General features: G+C 39.7%; 1 protein-coding gene across 1 annotated transcript in view; it reads left to right on the top strand.

Annotated features, from left to right (window-relative positions):
- CLNK (cytokine dependent hematopoietic cell linker) overlaps positions 1-21080 on the top strand; it is a gene marked incomplete at both ends in the record, with an annotated part of 105721 nt that extends 84641 nt beyond the window's left edge. Inside the window, 4 exons of the mRNA XM_082838133.1 lie at positions 4425-4558; positions 8806-8883; positions 13068-13223; positions 20934-21080. Of these exons, the coding sequence (XP_082694259.1) occupies positions 4425-4558; positions 8806-8883; positions 13068-13223; positions 20934-21080 (515 nt within the window). The remainder of the gene's footprint in view (positions 1-4424; positions 4559-8805; positions 8884-13067; positions 13224-20933) is intronic.
- Between the last annotated feature and the right edge of the window lie 1757 nt (positions 21081-22837).

The raw sequence follows: 22837 nt of genomic DNA, 5'->3' as shown, positions 1-22837 counted from the left end.
GACAAAGTGTGAGAGTGGCATGGACATATATACACTACCAAATGTAAAATACATAGCTAGTGGGAAGCAGCCGCATAGCACAGGGAGATCAGCTCGGTGCTTTGTCTCCACCTAGAGGGGTGGGATAGGGAGGGTGGGACGGAGACAGAAGAAGGAGGGGATATGGGGATAGATGTATACTTATAGTTGATTTACTTTGTTATACAGCAGAAACTAACATAACACTGTAAAGCAATTATACTCCAATAAAGATGTTAAAAAGAAAATATTGTTAAAAATAAAGAACAATTAAGGAATGGAACAGCAGTGTTAGTGAAGTGGGACGGTCTTCAAAGACATGAGTCCAGTCAAGTACCCTCTGGCTGGAGTGGATCATTAGTACTGGGGTCATGTAGATTGTTCTCTACTCATCTTAGAAAAAACAGGCTGCTTAAAGAAATGGCCTGGGGTGGATGAAGGAAATGTTTTGGCCTCCAGTGCCTTCAAGTACCATTAATTCATTTTTTAGTCAACAAATATCTCAATTTGCTATACAGCAGAAACTAAATTGTAAATCAACTATACTCCAATAAAAATTAATTTTTAAAAATATTTTAAGAACAACAAGAAAAAACCAAATATCCATCAAGCACATGGTTTATACCCCATTGGGCTGGGCCCTAAGTGTACAGAATAGAGACAGCCCCATCCTTTAACTACCCAGTGCTTGAACTCTGTGATGCTATCAGCTTACTGAGTGATGTTCATTCTCCTGGGTAAAAATTCACCCTTGGGTCACCAGTGCTTTGCAGAAATTAGATGTACAGAAAATAGCACACAATCCAGGCACACATAGAGTTCTGAGTCTAGTGGGCTCGCTAAAGCTTACTGGTTTTAAGTTGAACACTTCAGATGAGGGAGACAGTACTCTTCACTTAGACTCATGATAACTACTTCTCTGTCAATGTAGATATCATTATCCTTATCAAACAAATGAGAAATATTCAGTTACTCTTGATAGCTAAGTTACTACTTGATAAACAGACTTTGCTCAATTCTCTGATAAATGAATTCAAGCTAAGCTATTAAGAGGCTAAGTAGATGGATCTCAGGACAAAAAGAAAATGATTTTGATATATTGGAAGAGAATCCAGAAAGGTTTGGTGATACTCCAAAATAGTAACATCACTCTCTAAATTTGGGGTGGTGGATGATTTCTTTTCTCTTTTGTTTGTTTTAGTTTTTGTTCATTAATGTTTTCCTTTCTATCTGCATTTTATAAATGTTCTTTGAAATACATGGCTCTTTACTTAGAAAATTATTTTTAAATTTTATGTAAGGGTAAGGTTAAAATTTGCTGATAAGTATGGAGAGCTGCTTAAAACAATGGTTTTATTCTAAGTTTCAAAAGAAACATCTAGAGCTGTTTCTCTAATAACACTAACAGCAGTAGCATTTATTGAGTGACTAGTGTGGATCAGAAACTGTACTAAGAGTTTTATACACATGAGAATTTTCAAATATTAGTAAATATTGCTATCAGTATGGTTCTACAACCCATACCGTTTTTATTAGACTACCCTAATTTTGTTGCCCACCTACAGATTGTTCTCTTTATTGTTCTTCCATTTACCCTGTGTCAACCCCTTTTTTAATGTAAGCCTCTATTCTCCAAGTAGGACAGTCCTATTTCTTGCAGTTATAAAACTCAAATGCAATGTTTTATATAAAGAAAACTTTCCAAAGATTACTGCCATTACTTAAGAACAAAATCAATTAAATACTTGTAGGGGATTACATACTCGGAATTTTATTCATTTATTAAGCAAAAATCCATCCAGGCCTTCAGGGGAAATAGCATGGCAAAGTTGTTTTTTTGTATGTTTGTTTTGTTTTTTTTAACTCAGTCTCTGAATAGACTACAAATGCACATAGCTGTTTCCAAATTCTTTTTCACGTAGGATTTTTAAATATTCAAGCAAGGCACTCAGAGTTGAAATATATTAAATCAGTTGCCACAATATCAAGAAAAATTCATAATCACTGAACTCTATTACGTATGCCACACAAACTGATACGAAACGCTGATAATGGTTATTTTTTACTCTGAAGTATGTTCTTACTGTTTCAATCCATGTTGAAAAGATAGCTATGGCCATTTAAATAATGTCTTTATGTATTGATTCACTATGATTTAAAATAAAGTTGTTAAAGTCATTTTTTTTATATTTCAATAACTCTTTTAGTTTTCTCTTGGTTAGGATTTGCCTGGTCTATGGTTCTCCATCCTTTCATTAGTGATCCTTTTGTGTCATTATATTTCAGATGTGTAATTAGCACAGACCTGGAATTTTTAAACCAATCTGCACCTGATTTTTAAGTGTTAAACTTACACCATTGATATTTATTGTAATTACTAATATTTTTAATCAATTTTTATATTTTGTTGTGCCTCCTATTTGCCAATTTTATTGACTTTTTTTTCTTTTCCTGCCATATATTGGATTCATTTCTTCTTTACTCCTCTTTTTTTCTCTTTCTAGAAAGTTATACAAATTCTATTCTTCCATTGCTTACCTTCAGTGTTTAGCTAAATAAGTAAATAGTATGCTTGAATTTTAAAACTCTGAAGTTCATATCCTCTTCCCAACAATACAGCAAACTTAGGATGATTTTGCTCTGATGGTATGGATGCTGTACTGTGTTTGAAAGTAGAGCTCTTTTCCTTATAAAATAAAATTTGAAAAGACAGAAATGTCTTTAGCATTATTCCTATTTTTAGGAATTGGTGAGTGAAATTAACTTACTATGATGAATGTAATTTCAACTTTAATTGATCAAACACTTATCTAAAACAAACATTTTGATACATGTAATTCCCTATATTCTTAGACTCCTCATTAAAAGCCACAAACCTTGGAACGCTTGAAATAGAACTTTCAATGTTGCAGGAGTATTCTTTGCTCTTCTTAGTAAGCCTACAGAGAAATTTGGCATTTTGATGACAAAGAGCACAATAAATACACATATAACTTGCGTTACAATAACTGGCATATAAAAATTTGCTAATGTTTTATTTAGTATTTTGTCTCAAAAATATACTGTGTGAATATAACTATTCCATTTTTTTCAATGCTCTTATTAATCTACTAACCAGAACTATAACTTGGGTAATAGACTGTTTTCTAGACTGAATTAAGACTAAATAGCTTATTATTCTGCCTTAATACTAATCACCCCTTTTCCATTTTATATGTTATTATTGTCTAATATTTTATTTTGATATTGTTTTTATACCCTCAAAGCCTTATAATTTGTATACACTTAATCCTTGCTTTAAATTACTAATATATTTATAAATATCTTTTTTTAAGTATTCCTTCTAACACCTCACTCCTTCCTTGTGGGCTTAATTTCTTGAAATTCATTTTTTATTAGTGTTTACTGGAATGACACGGTGGAAATGTTATTTTTATTGAAGTATATAGAGAAAATACCACATCAAAACTGGACAAGTGTTTCAATGAACTTTTTGTATTCTGTTACTTTAAAATCCATCGATCTATCTTCCCTTCTAAAGAATCTTTTACACAGGCATGATTTTGTAGCATCATATATTAGTCACTTGGAAAACAGTGGTTCACAGACCTGAGCAGATATTTTCTATGTTAACTTATTTTAGTACCTAATATTGTTTTAAATCACATTTGCACGTAACACCTCCAATCTCATCAGAAAAGTCGAACTGTGGATATGCTATTCAGTCACGGTGGCAGATACAAGTTTTTCCAAATTCCAGTTTGCACTTGAAAAGTCTAATTTTAAAATTGGCCACAAATACTACCAGTTGCTTTCCATGAAGTGACAGGCTTACTTTGTTCATTTTTATTAAAGTATCTGCCAAGTGCCCAAGTCTGAATAATGATAGTCTGTGTTAGTCATTCTTTCAGGTTAAAAATGATGTTCCATTAAAACAAAAATTTATTCTTTTACATTTAAAACATGGTGTTTTCTGAGTTGGGAACAAGCTTGGCTTGTTAAAGAAACTGAACAGAGTTCATTATGGCCAAAACAGTGTGGAGGATGGGGGCTGGATGAAGAAATAAAAGAAAGATTATCTGGGGCCTTATTGACAGAAGTTAAAACGTTTGGATTTTCTTCCAGGTGTAAAGGAAATCATGGAAGGATTTGTACTGGGGGGCGGGGAGGTGGCAAAGTCAGAATTACATTTTTTAAAGATGACTCTGGATGCCCTAAAGAGACAGGGGCAAAAGCTGAAGCAAGAGAACAGCCTAGAGGAGACTGCTGTCTGTAGTGAGATGATGGTGGTACAGACCAAGGTTGCCATAGACACAGGAGGGAGGGATGGGTTCCAGCTCCTTGTCAGAGGGACACAGTCTGAGACTGTAACGCAATCATATTTAAGTGTGAATTTATTTTTCCAGATCATAAAGAAAGCATGCAGTCCTATCCTCCTCAGAGATATCCGTCTCCCGCCAGCTATGGCCCTCTGGAAAATTCGCTACGTTGTAAATACACGAGCAGGAAGAAACCTCTCCCCACAAGGTCTGACGAAGAGGTAAAACAGACACTTCTCTGCAATATTTTTCTAGATGAACTTAGCATCTAAAGAGAGCTTTCTTGAACAGTGCTTAAAAGGAGATCATTATGACTGGATCTGAGTTTTCCCCTTCTGGCTATGTATTATTGGGCTTTAATATTTTTTAAAGTATTTTGCTATATAACATTTTTTTTTTTTTTTTTTTTTTTTTTTTTTTGCTGTACGCGGGCCTCTCACTGCTGTGGTCTCTTCCGTTGCGGAGCACTGGCTCCGGACGTGCAGGCTCAGCGGCCATGGCTCACGGGCCCAGCCGCTCCGCGGCAATGTGGAATCTTCCCGGACTGGGCCACGAACCCGTGTCCCCTGCAACGGCAGGCGGACTCTCAACCACTGCGCCACCAGGGAAGACCTCACTAGATTCTTTAACTTGCATATTTCCAGATTCTAAAAGTGCTTTTTTAAAATTAATCCAAAAAATAGAGATTTAGGACTGTTTTATATTTATTGACTGTTCAGTAATCTTTTAGAATTGATGGGTATTTACATATTGCAATTGTTTTTCCCACAAAAGATCCACGTATTGTATGCTCATTTCATTTGAACAGTCTAGGAAGCATGTGTTGAGCACTTATTCTATACCAGACAACCTGCTAGAAGCTATGGTCTCTGCCCCAGAGGAGACATAAAGAGGAGGGAGAGATGAAAATAGATAGTAGATGGATTCTTGCTTGCCCTTCATTTATTTCCTGGTCTCTTTCTAAAATATTCTCCATCCCTACAATCAGTTCTTCTCAGACCATGTTGCACTTATACTTACCTATATGGGGGGATAAAACTTTCTTTGTAAATTCTACGCTCTTTCCTCAATCATCTTGCAACATTACTTATTAAAGTCTTTCACAATAAGGCACAAAAAGACATGCTTCTTCTGGGTCTCCATCCCATATCCTCATATGCTCAGGGTTCTGCTACAGAGCTTGCAAAAGATTTTAAGCAGAAGCAGAGTACATAGAATACCTCTGTGGTCAATTGCTCATAATCCCTACAGCGTCCCAAGCGCCATTGGTTTTCCTTATATTTACATTAATTTTGACCTTAATTCTAAAAGAAGTCTCATACAGCTAAGTTTGACTTTGGGGAATGTTTTGCACATAATTCTTTTGTTGCCCCTTCTTACAGACCTGGTTTCCTTTTCCTCATCATCTCCTTCATAAGCGCTGGAATCCCAGGGTCCTAACTAGATGTCTATCCAAAAGTTACATCCCTCCCAGAGCCTGGATTCCTCAAGCATGGGAAAGTCTTGCACTAAATAAGGATTGCCCTGATTTCAACTATTTGAACGCACCTTTATGATCTGTGGCCTATCCATGTACTATCAATAATAATGTTATACTTAATCAAGTTAACTTTTTTTCATTTTATATCACTACTCCAAATAGAAAACCAGTATTACATACATATAAAGTAATCTTTTTCTTTAATTTATTTTATTTATTTATTTTGGGCTGTGTTGAGTCTTCGTTGCTACCCACAGGCTTTCTCTAGTTGCAGTGAGCAGGGACTACTCTTCATTGTGGTGCACGTGCTTCTCATTGTGGTGGCTTCTCTTGTTGCGGAGCACGGGCTTTGGGCACACGGGCTTCAGGAATTGTGACACGCGGGCTTCTGTAGTTGTGGTTCGCAGGCTCTAGAGCGCAGGCTCAGTAGTTGTGGCACACAGGCTTAGCTGCTCCGCGGCATGTGGGATCTTCCCAGACCAGGGATCGAACCCGTGTCCCCTGCATTGGCAGTGGATTCTTAACCACTGCACCAACGGGGAAGTCCCAGAAAGTAATATTAAAACTAATTGCAGCATTCTACTTCTAGGTATATACCCAAAAGAAATGAAAGCAGGGACTCAAACAGATTTTTGTACATCCATGTTGACAGCAGCACTATTTATAATAGCCAAGTGGTAGAAACAACCCAAATGTCCATCAACAAATAAATGGATACAGAAAATGTAGTAACATTATTCAGCTGTAGAAAAGAATGAAATTCTGACAGGTGCTACAACATAGATGAACCTTAAAAACATGATACTAAGTGAAATGAGTCAGACACAAAAGGACAAATATATGATTCTAGTTATATGAGGGTAAAATAAGTAAATTCATAGAGACAGAAAGTAGAATGGTGGTTACAAGGGGCTAGGGGAGGAGATAATGGGAGTTGTTGTCGAAGGTGTACCGAGTTTCAGTTTGGGATGATGAAAATATTTTAGAGCTGGATCGTGGTGCTGGCTGCAAAGAAATGTGAATGTGCTCAATGCCACTGCATTGTATGAACAATTGAAAATGGTTAAGTGGTAAATCTTATGATGTGTACATTTTATCACATTTTTGAAAAAAATTTTATTGTAGCTCAAACAAAACAAGGCTATTAAATTGTAGCAGGAGCGGTGGAATAGGGAGGGTGGGAGGGAGGGAGATGCAAGAGGGAAGAGATATGGGGATATATGTATATGTATAGCTGATTCACTGTGTTATAAACCAGAAACAAACACACCATTGTAAAGTAATTATACTCCAATAAAGATGTTAGAAAAAAAATTGTAGCAGGATGCCATCACTCGCTAATGAGTCTCAGCATAAGGAGAGATTAGAAATACCAGAGAGATATTAAGGACAAAATAGCACCAAAATGAAATGCCCCTCTTGGATTATTCAAAGGGCTAGAAAGAGAACTGAAAGGCAACCACTTCCCACCCGCCCCAGGTAATTCAGAGTTATCTAATTCTGTTTGAGCAGCACCTAAACTCACCAGCCAGCACTCATGATCACACCTGGAGAAGTACGGGGTTATAAAACCTCTAAGTGTCTTCCAGCTTGAACAAATAAACAAAATCAGAGTAGATGAGGCACACCATGACGGAGCCCTGCCAAGCCCCGGGACTGGCAGAGAGGCCCCCAGAATCAGCAGACCACTATCAGCTCAGAGAGCTCCCAGTTCTGCAGAGAGATGCCCTTTCTGAGCTGCCCTTTGTTTCTGGAGCCTGTTGCCTGGCTTTGCTGGAGTGGAACAGGTCCTGCCTCTGGACCTTCCAGCACCAACCCTCCACTAGGGGTAGGGACTAGGTAAAGGAATTCATTCCAAAGGAGGCCTCAAATAAGAGGTGACTTTGCCCCAAAACTTGATGGAAGAGAATGGCAGAGCCAGGGAGAAGGAGAGTGAGGAGAAGGAGGGATTCCAGGCAGGCGGCGGGGCTAGCTCATGCCAAGCCCTGAAGCTGTGTGTGTCTAGACAACAGCAAGCGCATCTGGCTTGTCCTCAGACTGGGGAGCGGGGCAGGGAGAGGAAGTGAGGCTGGAGAGTTGGGAGGGAAGCTAACTCATGCCTTTCCCAGTGGCGCTCACATATGTTTGCTGTACCCATCATTGGAAGGATCAAGATTGTGCTGGGAGGACCAGGTACTTTGGGAGACCAAAGACCTGATGTCACATCCCTAGTTCTTGCCACATGTAACAGAAGTTGACTTCTTGAGCCTCCACTGTCCTGGCAATGCCTGCCTCACAGGATTCTTGCAGGCATGGACTGGGATAATGAATGAGGGATATCCTTGGAGATGTTGGACTCATGCAAAGGATTATTTAATATTATTATCCTTGGGACTCGGTAAAGGAATTGCAGATCCATGGTGCATCTCTGACTGCCCTTCCTTCTCTCTGTTATGTGGATTTTACAATCAAAAGAAATAAATTAGTATAAATAAGGTAGTATGGCACAAGGAGAAAGCCAGACAGACTAGGGTTCAAATCCCAGTACTACTACATGGGACTTTAGGCAATTGGCATAAAGATGCTCTCAATCTGTACCTGTCTTCCCCTCCCCTGCTGTTTCTATGGTGCCTAGGGCCTCATAGGGATCATAAACAATATATATCCCACTTCAATAAGCTTCAGCAGGTACAGGTTCAGACAGCATTGACAGATAAATGGTTTATTATCCATTTTGAGTTTGGTGCCAAAGCACCTTTCTCAGTAGATGGAGTGACATTTCTGGTTACTCTCAATGACAGACAGATTTTGTCATGCCAATTTTGTAATTCCTAATCTACCATTACTTTTTCTGTGTCTAACTCAAGATCCGGGGACAGAAATTTTATACTGCGTATCTCCCATAAATCCAACTGTGATTTGGCACTAGTGGAATAAAAACAAATTTTAATTAATAATTAATCGTTTCCTTTGACCCTAAAATATTCATCATTTAAACCTGTACTGCAGGATATCCGGCACAACGAATGGTACATTGGAGAATACAGTCGCCAGGCAGTGGAAGAGGCATTGATGAAGAAGAACAAGGTAATGGCTTCTCCTGTTGTTGTTTCTGTAGTCATCCTATGGTTTTCTGCCCATAGGTCACAGGATGTAACAAGCAGTGCGCTTTGATGTAGTTCCTGCCTCACCCTGTATTTCTCAGTGTTGGGGAGGTTGTCGTTGAAAGTGGGCTTTCAAACAGAGTTTTAGATTTGAGACTTGGTTGTACCACTTATCAGCTGCGTGACTTTCTCAAGTTCCTACATATCTGTAAATGCAGGTTTCTTTCTTTGTTAAATGAAAATAGTAAAATCAACCCTAAGGAACTATTTTGGAGATCAAATGTGGAAGCTGGGGTATAAATGGAGGTTGCAATGGAAGGTGCCATCCTTCTGCTTTGTTCAAATTTCATCTCCTTCCTACAGGTCTGCCCAAGGTACAGTTGGGTTTTTATGTCTCACTTCTTCAGGAAAGGAGCAGGTATTGTGAATGCTGTAATAGTCAGTATGTGATAGGTTATGCTGTAGTAACAAACAGCCCTGAGATCTCAGTTGCTTAGCATAACAGAACTTTATTTTTTGTTTGAGCTCCATGCTCAAGACAGGTTTGGGTGGGTAGACCCAGACTGCTAGAGGCTCCATCTCAATGTATGCTCACACCAATCACATACTGCCTCTCAACACATCCTCTCAAAGTTAACATGCTGCATCTTTGCTCACATTTCATTGGCCAGAGTAAGTCCCATGACCAGACCTAACTTCAAAGAGGGTGAGAAAAGTACAAAGCTACATGTGACCAAAAAAAGAGGAAACCTGTGATATTTGTGATCAGATCAAATGACTACTGCAACCATCATCACAAATAGAAAATAGTTATTAAGCAACTACTCTACTATGTGCAGAGAACTATACTAGATTGTTTAGAAATGGTAGAAAGGCTCTCAAGACTGATGCAACACCAAAACCTATCCTCAACTAACCAATACAATGGTCACTGCTGAATGAGGAAATACAAAAATGAATGAGTTAGTTAATTAGTGGATGGGTGAAAAAATGATAGGTCCTCAATAAATTTTAATAAAGCCTAGCTTTTAGAATTAATATTAAAAAATTAAATAAGATAAATTATATGTAAGTTACTATGGTAAACAGAAAATGCTCCCCCTATCACGATATATCCACATTCTAATCCCCAATACCTGTGACTATGTCACCTTATTTGGAAAAGGAATTTGCAGGTGGGATTAAGTTAGGAATCTTGAGATAGGGAGATTATTCTGGATTATTGGGGAGGGTTTAATATAATCACAAGGGTCCCTATAAGAGAGAGGCAGCAGTATCAGAGTTAGACATAGAGGGCCACAGGTAAAGGCACAAGTGGTGGCTTCTAGAAGCCGGAAAAAACAAGGAAATGCATTTTCCCTTAGGGTTTCTAGAAAGAACACAGCTTGGCTGAGACCTTGATTTTAGCCTAGTGAGACCCATGTTGGACTTCAACTCCCAGAATTGTAAGAGAATAAATTTATGATGTAGTCCTTTAAGTTCATAGGAATTTGTTATAGCAACAGTAGGAAATTAATACAGTTGTTAAAGTATCTTGAACACATTAGGAATTAATGAAACTATGTCATTCTCTAGATAAGGAAACCAATGCTAAGGTTTCAATTACAAGGTAGAGAAAGTGGCAGAATCTATATTCATGATCAGTCCTCTTTTCACAAAATCACAGCTGCCTCTAGTAGCCACTAGAGTTCTTTACATTCTGGAAGGGGAGTCATAGGTGGCTGGGTGGTGCCTTGGCTGGAGCACCCTCCCTTCCCTCTCCCCAGGGAATCTCATGCACAACTGACCTCTGCTGGGTCTAATGTTGGCACAGTGGTTCCAGCTCCGACCCTGTCTCTTCTTGGCTAATCAGCGGTCGGTCACACTCTCTTAGCCTCTTTCCCAAGGGAAAATAGCTCTTAGAAGACCTGCTTCCGGGAGCCCCTGTGTGGATGGTACTAGAAGGGCAATGTACATGCCACATAATGTCCTCCCAGCTATGTTTGGGCACTCTCAACGCTCCCTCGCCCCATTCTCTGTGCCTGTTTCTGCCTCCTCCCAAAAAGCACTGAGAAACAGAAACTCAGTTGAATGACTTCATATTTTCCTATTTTGTTTGTCTCAGTTTTGTCAAAACGTGTTTCCCATTTATGTAAGATAATTTAATTCAAATTGCAGGACTGCCCAGATTCATTGTGACAAACTCATTGCAGAGTCTAAGATGATAAACCCCAAAACTGGCCACATGTCTTGGCCTCCTCTCCCTTTGTGATCTTTGGCAATGTTCTGTGTTTGAGTCCTTTTTTTTTTAATTTTTTTTTTCTTATTGAAGTATAGTTGATTTACAATGTTGTGTTAATTACGGCTGTACAGTAAAGTGATTCAGTTATACACATATGACACAAAAGAACCTATCTATGAAACAGAAACAGACTCAGGGACATAGAGAACAGACTGGTGGTTGCTAAGGGGGAAGGGGAAGGAAGAGGGATGGAATGGGAGGTTGGGGTTAGCAGATGTAAGCTTTTATGTATAGAGTGGATAAACAACAAGGTCCTACTGTATAGGACAGAGAACTATATTCAATATCCTATGATAAACCATAACGGAAAAGAATTTTAAAAAAAAAGAATGTGCTTGAGTCTTAAGGCTTTAATTACAGCTGAATGTTTTTGGCAGAACAGGTTCCAGAAAATTCCTTGAATCCACTTTATGTACTTGGAGGTTGGTATATTTATAGAAAGAATTTCACCTTGACTTTCAGGTATTCCATTGATTAGCTGTGATGTGTGAGAGGATCCACTTAGACAATTAGACCCTAATTCCCTTACCTGTAAAATGGGGATAAAATACCTCCTCAAATTTTATGTAAGGATCAAATGAAATGTGTGTAAAGTGCATGGCATCTTGAGAGCAGTTTTCAGTAAACCTTAGCTGCCAGCATCATCATGGCATCACTGTAGTTTTATAGTATTGTTTATAAATTTAATATACTTATAGTATTGTTATACAGTATTATAATCATTATTATATATGTACACATAGTATCTATAAATATTAGTTACAGATATATATAAACATATAGATATGAAATATATTCTATAGATGAGATAATATATATAACAGCTATTATAAATATAAATTATCATATATAATATCTATCTATATAAAGAATAGATAGTAAGTACCACACACACCTAATTAGATTTATTCTTTATGGATTATTTATAACCACCTACACAGAAATCTATGCAATTACAGTTACAGATTTTTCAGTATTTTTCGTCATATAAATGACACAATGTAACCACAAAACTAAGCCTTGTACGTGTGTGTATGTTTAGGAGGATTGCTCCATTTCTTAGCCTTTTACGACCAGACCTTCATCCTAAGCTACTCTCCAGGGTGTGCCTGATTATTTTATATTATATTTATAGTTGGCCTATTCACAGCCCTCAGACTATTTCATACTGTTGACCTTCTTTTGGAAACCCTCGCTCTCCCCCCCTCCACTTCTATGACACTGAAGCTTCTGGGTTTCTGTCTGTCTTTGAGACATCTCCTTAGAATACTTCCTGTCTCTTCTTGCTTACCCTGAACATCCTTTCACCTCACCTCAGCCTATATTTTCTTCTCCTTCATACAGTCTCTTCACTCATTTCGACACCAGTGACTTTGAAGCCCCACATCTGTTTTGGGGACCCTAGTCCTATATTGACATCTCCCCATGCAGAGTACCAACTTATAATGCTCAAAGCCTCTCCTGCTCAAAGCCTGTGATGGCTCCCACTGTCTCTAGGATAATAACCTGAACATCAACAGAACAGGAAATGGGAACATTGGCAGATGGAGGGAGGCACCCCCAAGGAGGGAAGATGCCGGTGCATCTATCCTTGAACATCATGCTACGGTTGTCGGCATGTTGCTGAGGACAGCAGGGAATATTGGAAGATTTAGAAGTAGGGGGTGTTGTAATCTGACTGGTGCACTTCTCAGAAAATTAAGAACCCTTTAGGCAAACTAACCCTCAATAAATACTTACTGAATTAAATTGAATAAAGAACTGGTTTGCCAAACACTAAAGCCATTTGGGAATCTCAGGCATACAAGCTTCACTACTGCCACGGTTGGGAGGTTGGATTCTGATTCTGATGCCTGAGAAGATCATTGTTCTTCCTTTTGCTTCAGGATGGCACCTTCTTGGTCCGAGACTGTTCCACAAAATCCAGGGCGGAGCCCTATGTGTTGGTGGTGTTTTATGGGAACAAAGTCTACAATGTGAAAATCCGCTTCCTGGAGAGGAATCAGCAGTTTGCCCTGGGGACAGGGCTCAGAGGAGACGAGGTGGGTATAACCCAATGATTTCCCTTTTCCAGGCTAAGGACAACAACACGGGGAGAACTAGGGGATGCTGGCCGAGTCACCCCCATATCCCCCTGACTGCAGCACTGGAAAGAGCCACCCTGGAGGTGCAGAATGTAATCTAATCCTTCCAGCCCCTTCCACAAGCATTCCCGCTCATGGGGCTGGCAGCCAATCCTGACCCTTCCATGCACCCTCTATCCTGCTTTGCCCATTAAAGACAACTCATTCTGTAAAACACATCTACATTCTGCCTGCCAGAAAGCCTCCACTGAGCCCCACGTTAATGCCACACTCCTTCCCCACCCATCGCTGAACTCCCACTACAGCCATTTCTGATGACATCTGATGGCGTTAGGTAGGTGTGTGTCCCTACATTGAATATGACCTCAATCACAGCATCCAGTGCTGCACTGAGCATGCCTGTGCTTGGTACACATCTGCTAACAGGTGGCTAGGTGAAAGAATGACTCAATTAAAGCATTAATTAATAACTGTATAAATAAATCAGAGAGAACAGGGAAAGGAGATTGATTTTCACTGTGTTTATGCTAGGCTTGGTCTGTCTGCATTATCTTATTTTAACCCTCAACAACTCTTCGATATAATGGTCATCCTATCTTAGATGTAGGGAAACTGAGGCTTAGAAAATTAAGTAAATGGCTAGAGATGCACAGGTAGTGAGAGGGCAAACGGAGGCTGGTCTTTCAATTCTTCTAGGAAGGAAGGAAGGAAGGAAAGAAGGGAGGGAGGGAAGGAAGGAAGGAGGGAAGGGAAAAAGGGAGGCAGGGAAAGGCAGAGTTCAAATTCTGTCACCATTTACTAAGTATGTGAGCTCAGGCCAGTCACTTAACTTGTCTGAGCTTTAGTTTCTTCAACTGTAAATGTTCTTTTCAAGTCTAGACTTCTATAATTCAGTGATTCTCCCTTAGCATCTCCAGACCTCAATTTTATCTGTTGGTATATATTATGGGCTGAACTGTGTCCCCCTCCCAAATTCCTATGTAAAAATTCTAGCCCCCAGCACCTCAGAATGTGACCGTATTTGGAGATAGGGTCTTTAAAGAGGTGACTAAGGTAAAGTGAGGTCACTAGGGTGGGCCCTGATCCAATATGAGTAGTGCCCTTATGAGAAGAGGAGATTAGGACACAGACACACACAGATGTGAAGTCACAGGGAGAAAAAGGCCATTTACAAGCCAAGGAGAGAGGCCTCAGAAGAAATCAACCCTGCTGACACCTTGATCTTGGACTTCTGGCCTCCAGATCTGTGAGAAAATGAATTTCTGTCATTTAAGTCGCTCTACCCCCACCCCGGTCAGTGGTACTTTATTATGGAGGCCCAAGAAAACTGGAACAGTATGAAACCAGAACTGTCACACAAATATCTATTGTTCTTCAATAGATATCAAAATAAGGACTATTGCCAGGGCTACCAAAATGCTTCACGAAGGCATGTGTGTGAAGATTCCGGCTTAAACCCAGGGTCTGACCCAGAGTCCTTTTCTGAGACTCATATGTGGCTGGAGAGGTGTGGTCAGCACCCGCTAGGCTACCTACCATAGGATCAGTTCACCATCCTTTGCTCCAGCCTGAGAATGTTTTGGCATAAAGGAGAACATGAGTGAGTAAATAGATTAATACATAAATCTGTCAAATATTGCCACAGTAAGAAAGGGTTACAGCAAAACTAAAAAGAGAAGTAGCCAATTTTTTCTTTTGTGATGAGGATTAGTGAGTTAATGAATGTAAAATACTCAGAACACTGATTACTGACATATCGCTAAATGTTAGTTATGATTTTTTTTCATTATTATCACTGAGTCATGGCAATAACTAAAACATGGTTCCCCTTAGGTCCAGATATATATGGCTAATGGAATTTCCAGCTCAGTATCCCTTTATCCTCCTGTATTTTCTTCCAGCTCATAGACGTTCTCATTAAAAAAAAACCAAAAAGCTTTTTTCCCAACAAGCCATACTTTGGTCTGCTTATAAAAGAGAAGAAACAGTGACCCTGTGATAACTTCCTAATAGTGTTGAATCAGGTTGCCAGCCAGTTCCCTGCAGGCCTCAGCCGGTTGTCATAATGACAGCCCCTGGATTAGACCACCAGCTTTCAGGTGAGCTGCTCTAATTATTGTCACCAAGGACCCCTTAAGAATTCAAATGCCTATGTATAATTGAATCACTTTGCTGTACACCTGGAACATTGTAAATCAACTATACTTCAATTAAAAAATTAAAATTAAAAAAATAAAATAGACATCATTTTCCTAGAGTTTTATATTTGTAGTATTTTTAGGCCAAAAATATTGTAATATTTTGAGATTTTTTTCTCAATCTAAATAAATTTTCATTTATATAACTTAAAAAAAAAAGAATTCAAATGCCTATTTTAACACTTTTTGTGTTATTATGGAATTTTCTCCTCTCATGCAACCCCCAAGCAAGAGTCTCCTTTTCATATGTTTATTTAACACTTACATACATTTATTATGCACAGGCACTATTCTGTGCAGTTAACAATTATTAATTAACTTGATTGGTTTAGTCCCATAGCAACCCTGTGGGGTAGGTGCTGTTGATACATTTAACAGATGGTGAAATTGAGGCACAGAAATGTGAAGTAACTGGCCCACAGCCACAGCTAGTACATGCCAAAGCTGGGGTTTAATATAGTCTGCAAAAATATTGACTTTCTCACATAGTCTCAGATAGCATCATAGCAAATGCAAATGATCCCCAGCCCATTTGAAAACAGCCCAGAATTTCAGTTGAAAAAAAGCTAAGATTTCCATGGAGCTTACTGTGTGCCAGGCCCTGGGTGAAAAATCACAATTTACAGGTAGTTCTTCCTGCCTCTCTTCTGAACAAGCCGTGCCCTGGTGTAAGAGGGGGATGATCTAGATTGCTCTCAGCTCCTGCACACCTTTCACAGTTCGAGCCCTTTGCCTTGCTGAGGAAGAATCTCCCATCTCTAAGAAAAGATAAAGAATTTGCTACAGCAAGGCTCTGCTAAATGCAAGCCAGGTACTACTAGCTACTTCATCTGGTGTTTGAATAAAGAAGTAGCATCTTAGTCCAACTCTGCAGGAGAAACGTAATGAGGCACAGGGTTTTCAAGGATAATTTTGATTTCCTGTGGCTTTTTAATTGTCTTTCAAACTTTAGACTTTATCCCCACATACAATGCAGTGACACCTATTCCAAGGGAGGTATTCTGAGTGTAAGATGAGATGCTGTAAAGAGAGTGCCAGATACATAGAGGCAGATGCTAAGTATCGTTTCTCTCTTAAATGATACCCTAAAGCCCTTTCACTGGGTCTGTGTGTCCCGGACACAGATGAAAAGCTCACATGGAGCCATGAGAATTGCAGGAGAAACCTGGACGGGTCCCCTGGGAAGGCACAGCTTGTCGACACCTGTCACAAGCACAGAAGGCCAGCAAATCCACACATGCCTGCAAAGAATGAGCCAGGGAAGGTCCATTTTGCTGTATATTATAAATTTGGGTCATTCTGCTAGCCATGTGGCTAGAAACTCGTGTCTGAATTTAGATTCAGGGAGCACCCAGTATATTAGTTTTCTGGGATTGCTGTAACAAAATGCCACAAATTGGTAGCTTAAAACAATAAATATGTATTCTTTTGAAGCTCTGGAGTCTAGAAATCTGAAATCAAGGTATTGACAGGCCACCCTTCTTCTGGAGTCTCTGGGGGAAGATCCTTCCAGCCTCTTCCAGCTTCTGGTGGCTGTCAGCAAACTGTGGCTTTCTTGGCTTGTGGCCATATCACTCTGATCTCTGCCTCTGAGGTCACACGCCTTCTCCTCTTCTCCATGCGAATCTCCCTCTGTTTCTATCTTACGAGGATTCAGGATTCAGGATATCTGCTTTTAGAGATAACCTAGGATCAGCCCCTCTCTCAAGACCTTCCTCCCAAGATACTTAATGTAATCCTAACTTTGCCATGTAAAGTAATATTCACTCTTTTGCTTAGAAGGTCATATTCACAGCTTCCAGGAATTAGGACATGGGATATCTTTTGGAGGCCACCTTTCAGCCCGGGTCTCTCATTTGTTCAGTTTTGGGGCCAAGCCTTAATTTTATGCCTACATTATGCTAGATTCAATGCTTCATTCTGAGGACACAGAGCAGAGCAAGGCAGAGTCCCTGCCATCCAGGGGATACTCTGTTAATCTCTGCCCATCTATGCACGCACCTATTTATCACCTGGTAGAACACTGGCGGCTCTGGACCAGCCCGCAGGGCACCTGCTTGTTAATAACCTACAGAGCTTTACCTGCTGCCAAGTTTTAGAAATCACATTTGTCAACATTTCTGTGGAGTCTAGTAGAAGCGAGCAATTTTAATCGGACCGTTCCTTGTCCTGCAAATGTTTGTGATAAGTTGCTAAAAAATTATGATAGACGTTTAGTTGATAAATTCAAGTTCAAAGACTAGGAAGCAGAGACAATTAACCAATGAGTTTATTTCTCACTTCCCTGGTCTGCTTCTCTCTCCTCCTTCTCTCTTTGCACCTCTCTATCTTCCTCTTTTTCTCTTTTCTTCTTTCACTCCCATGTGTGTATCCAAACAGATTGATTAAGCTTTCTGGCAGTGAAACATTGCCTATCATTGGTATTTAGGGCAATCACAAAAGGTTTAAACAAATGTTAAGATCTAATATTAGGATGGTATTTGCTGTCCTCCTGAAAAAAGGAATTTAATATAAAAGTAAGAGCTTAATTATAATCTTTTTAAAAATTATCTTTAGGGTAATATACCAGTTGTTAGCCTATCACTAGAAGTCAGTAATAAGAAATGACAGAATAACTTATTTATTCCTTCCTTGCTTGCTTCCTACTACTTGTTAAAATTACACTTTCATATAAAATATCATCCCTGCAGTAATTGTAAATAATTAGTATTGAGTTTACTATTTTGGGACCATCCTAAAGAAAACAGGACTGAGATTATAAAGCAAGATTAATCTTTTTCCCTCTAAAGATTAATCCCAGGATAGAGAATTTCCTTTGTGCCATGTGGGTTACCCAATTTTGTAGAAGAGTTCTGCATGGAAAATCTCTTTTCATAAATTATTTTTTGTTTCAAGTATGAAGAAAGAGAAAGAAAATTCTGTCCTTAATTTATGACTAGAAATGAAATACAAAAATGTCCTTCCTTTCTTCCTAAAGGCTTACAATGAGAGTCTATAAACTTCTACAGTGATTTCATGGCTCTTTCATCATGTTCTTGGCAAACTTGGAAGGGAGGAGGTCATAGCAATGACTGACATTTACTGAGCAGTCACTGCAGAAAGAGCTCCCTTCTAAATGCTGTGTATGTCAACTCGATTAACCCTCACAATGACCCTCAGAGGTAGGTCCAAATATTACCATCACTGTTCCTAGACAGAGAAACTGAGACAGAGAGTGTAAGAAACTTGCCCAAGGACACACCGCTAGTGGGTGGGAAAGCGTTGCTTGGAACTCAGGCATTTGGGCTCCACAGCCCTCCACTTACAACTACTGTAGCAGAACAGTTACTGTCCCTGCTGGACAACCACCTTACCTTAGCATCAGGTAGAGACTAGTATTGATTGTGTACTTACTAGGGGTGGTCAAATAGGTTAGCTCATTGAAAACTCTGCCACAGATCCAGTATCGGGCTCAGAGGGGCAAGCTACTTACAGATTTAATCAGAACTCTTTTCAGATGAAAAGACAAAACCAACTCAATGAGCTTAAGGGTGTGGGCGGAGGTTTGTTCACTCAGTTCCCAAGAAGAGCAGGAATGGAATGGATGCAGGGACTGGTCAATGTCAGGAAGGCCCCGGGAGGACTGTGTGAGGTTCTCAAGCCCCAGGTTGATTATTTCCACAGCAAATTAACCCTAAATGAAATGATCTATCTGGATAGGGAATTACTTTCTGTCTGCCCCCGCCTGAATGCAATGCATGAATCCCCATGAGGACACGGACCTTGACAATCTCATTCCCTCTTGAGTATCCCTCAGGCTTGCAAACGTTTCCGTGCTGGGCAGAGGGAGGATGTACAAAACTAAAGAGAATCAAAGTCATCCCCAATGCAGCTCCCTCCTTCAGGCTGCATCATCTGGACACTGCTCTGTTGGAACAGTGGGTTCACAAGCCACAAGCAAAGCTGCATCAAGGAAGAAACTGATACACGTCCAGAAAAACCAGATTGCGTTCCTGGTCCTGCCCTCTGGCTGTGTAACAAGTGAAGCAAGTCAGTCTTCACTCTGAGCTGCAATTCCCTTGGCTCTTCAGGGAAGGTCCGCTCTTCCCTCCCTGTTCACTTCACAGTGTTGCCCTAAGTTACAAAAGGCAGGTCATGCAAGCTCTTTCTTCCTGATCATCTCCAAATAGCCCCTTTCAAGAACTCAGCCAAACTCATCAGAATTCCTATCTGTGCCCACGTGTTCTCAACACCTGCACACTCGTCTTCCTCTGCTCTTAGGATCTTTAAACCCACTTTGTCCACTTGGCTCACCCAGAATGTGTAGCCCATTTCAAGTCTGTATCTTCCACAAAGCACTTCCTGATTCCCCTACACTTGAAATCATCTTACTTTCCATTAAATCACCCCAGCATTTTATCTGTACATCTCTAGAAACATAAAAGTGTAATGATTCACTGTCACCTCATTGTTTCACAAGAAGCCCAGGGAAGGAACCTAAGTTGGCCAAGAACTACCAGGAGCCCTGTGGTCATCAGTATTCTTTCCTTTTTTTTTAATTAATTTATTTTATTTTTGGCTGTGTTGGGTCTTCGTTTCTGCATGCCGGCTTTCTCTAGTTGGGGTGAGCGGAGCCTCCTCTTCGCTGCTGTGTGAGGGCTTCTCACTGCGGTGGCTCCTCTTGTTGTGGAGCACAGGCTCTAGGCGCGTGGGCTTCAGTAGTTGTGGCTCACGGGCTGTAGAGTGCAGGTTCAGTAGTTGTGGCACACAGGCTCTAGGGCACAGGCTCAGTAGTTGTGGCTCGCGGGCTCTAGAGTGCAGGCTCAGTAGTTGTGGTGCACGGGCCTAGTTGCTCCGTGGCATGTGGGATCTTCCCGGACCAGGGCTCAAACCCGTGTCCTCTGCATTGGCAGGCAGATTCTTAACCACTGCACCACCAGGGAAGCCCATCAGTATTCTTTCTGATTAGTCTAGAATGCTTTAGAACAAGAGGGGTGTACAGGAGAGAGATTTCACCGCAGACCTTTCCCATTAATTTACGAAGTGAAGGTCAAGCCCTGATCTTCTAGATTTTAGTATGTCACAGTTGGGGACAAGGTAAGGGAGGCACCAGGGATTCTCTGTGGCTGACTGCTGTGTAATTAACCCATCCGAACTGCTTACGGTAGGAACATGTAACCACAGAGTGGAGCTTGTCCAGTGTAACCTGATTCTGGTGAATATTCCGTGGGTGGGAAGTTTCGAGAGCTGCGGAGGGTTCACTTTTGGTCACCTTCGTTACCTTAATCTTATCACTGATCCTTCAAGGGCTTCTTTGTCACATCCATTAAAAAAAAAAACATAAAAACATTTTCTGATACTCCTTTACAATCTAAAAAACATTAAATGAGTTAACCTCTTCCCTAAATAAAACGAAGCATGTTAGGCTGTACTTTAATCGACAGACACAAAGGTACCTAAATTTTCATTAACTTTCTCTTCTGTGTTTCAGAAGTTTGACTCAGTGGAAGACATCATCGAACACTACAAGTATTTTCCTATTATACTCATTGACGGGAAGGATAAAACTGGGATCCACAGGGAACAGTGTTACCTGACTCAGCCCCTCCCTCTCAACAGACACTTCTCATTTATGTAGCCTGGTCTTTGTTTCATCTTCAGTTCAGTGGATCCAATGCCTCTATCATTTTTTTCCTTTATTTCAAAAGATTATTTTCTGTGGTTTCAAGGGATTACTTCTCTGATTCTGTAGAAAAGAAAAACATTCTATCATGGAAATTGGAAAATCAATTGTGGTTTTGAAAGCTCTAATTGCAGAAGAAATATTTATAAGATGAAAAAATAAAAACTGGCTTTTAAAAAATATCTTCTAAAGAAAAAAACAAAAACACGGTCCTTATGCTCATGTTACAGATGAGCAGCAAAGGTTACAGGAAGCTATTGCTTCAATGTTTGCAGCTGGCAACTGACAAGTATAGGTAAGAGTCCCAAATCTGTGATTTTTATAGGACTCGGTGCTGCCTTTCTTTATTTCAAAATTGTTTGGACTTGTGCATTTACAATGTTTTCATGATTCCTTATGCTAAAGATGTTGGTGAATGTTAGCTCTATTTTATTTGTAATTCTGGAAATTCAATTTTAGGGAAGCGTGTGGTATGGAAAAACAAATCACTTGTGAACACCACTTGAAAGATAGAAATCAGAAATATTTTTAGTATGGTGTGAAATGGCCATAGGACCATCTCCAGCCTACTCTGTTTAGAGTAGCTTTAAGCCCAGTGGAATTAGCAAATTCATAGAAAGGGAGGAAGCTTAAGTCTGAGTGAAAGTATAAATTTTTAATTCCATTTGTGGACTTCCATTCAAAGGAAAAGAACTGTCCTCGAATTAGTGCTAGTATCTTGCAGGAACTTGACACATGTCATGATGTTGTCCCCACTCAAAGCTAAGAGGATTACATTTTCTTCCTGTTTCACAACACAGATGAGGAAACAGGCTCAAAGACGTCATTGATCTTACTCAATATAAGAAGAGATCCCAGATTTTTATCCATGTGCCTAGTTTCATCCAAGCATATCTTCCCCGGTACATTCTCTGCCCTAGGGAATTTTATAATAAAGTTGAAAAGTTAAATTTAAAAGAGACAGAGAGAAATAATTTGAAAATGCCGATTTACCCACATTAAAATATATAAATAAACAAACTCTTGTAGTGGTGTAAAGTTTAAAAACAAAAAAGTGCTGATTGAAATTAATAGTACACAATGATTTCAAATGTTTCCAAAGCCTACATGCGAAATATATGGAGTATTTATGTAATTGTAGCTTTAATGCAGAAGTAAAGCCAGAAAGAATGAGAAGGCAAGAGATATCAATGAAAACAATATAAATGAAGCCCAGGACCAGCATAGAAACAGACTCTGCAGAGAGGACACAGGCTTGAGGGCAGAAAGAATATGACCCTCACCCTAAAAAGTTATTGAAAGATTACAGATGACTGATGCACTTCTCACCGGGGCCATGCCATTCAACGCTGTGTTCTCAAGAAATGTTTCAGAGTTTCCTCAGGCACTGTTGTTGTTAAAGTCCATGAACATCAGGTGGTGGTTAGCACTGTATGAGGCTTACATTTTAAAAAATGCTTTATCACCTATTATTCATAAGTGCATGAGATGATGATAAAGGAAAAAGAAGTAGAGCCATCTTAAAATGCTCACAATGCTTATACATATGAAAATCTCTGGAAAGAAATATAACATTCAGAATAGTGACAGAGGTTGCTTCAGAGGATTGGGATTTGGGGGGCCACGTTAGTTGAGTCTTCTGGAACTCAAATGCCAAGACAAGAGTTACAAGTGCTAATATTTATTGGAGGCAATGCCTAAGAAAGATCAAG

Source organism: Leucopleurus acutus, assembly GCF_964270905.1.
Source record: "Leucopleurus acutus genome assembly, chromosome: 4".
In the NCBI taxonomy this organism is placed as follows: Eukaryota; Metazoa; Chordata; class Mammalia; order Artiodactyla; family Delphinidae; genus Leucopleurus; species Leucopleurus acutus.
The sequence above is the reverse complement of the archived record's forward strand: the minus strand, read 5'-3'. Positions and strand labels throughout refer to the sequence as shown.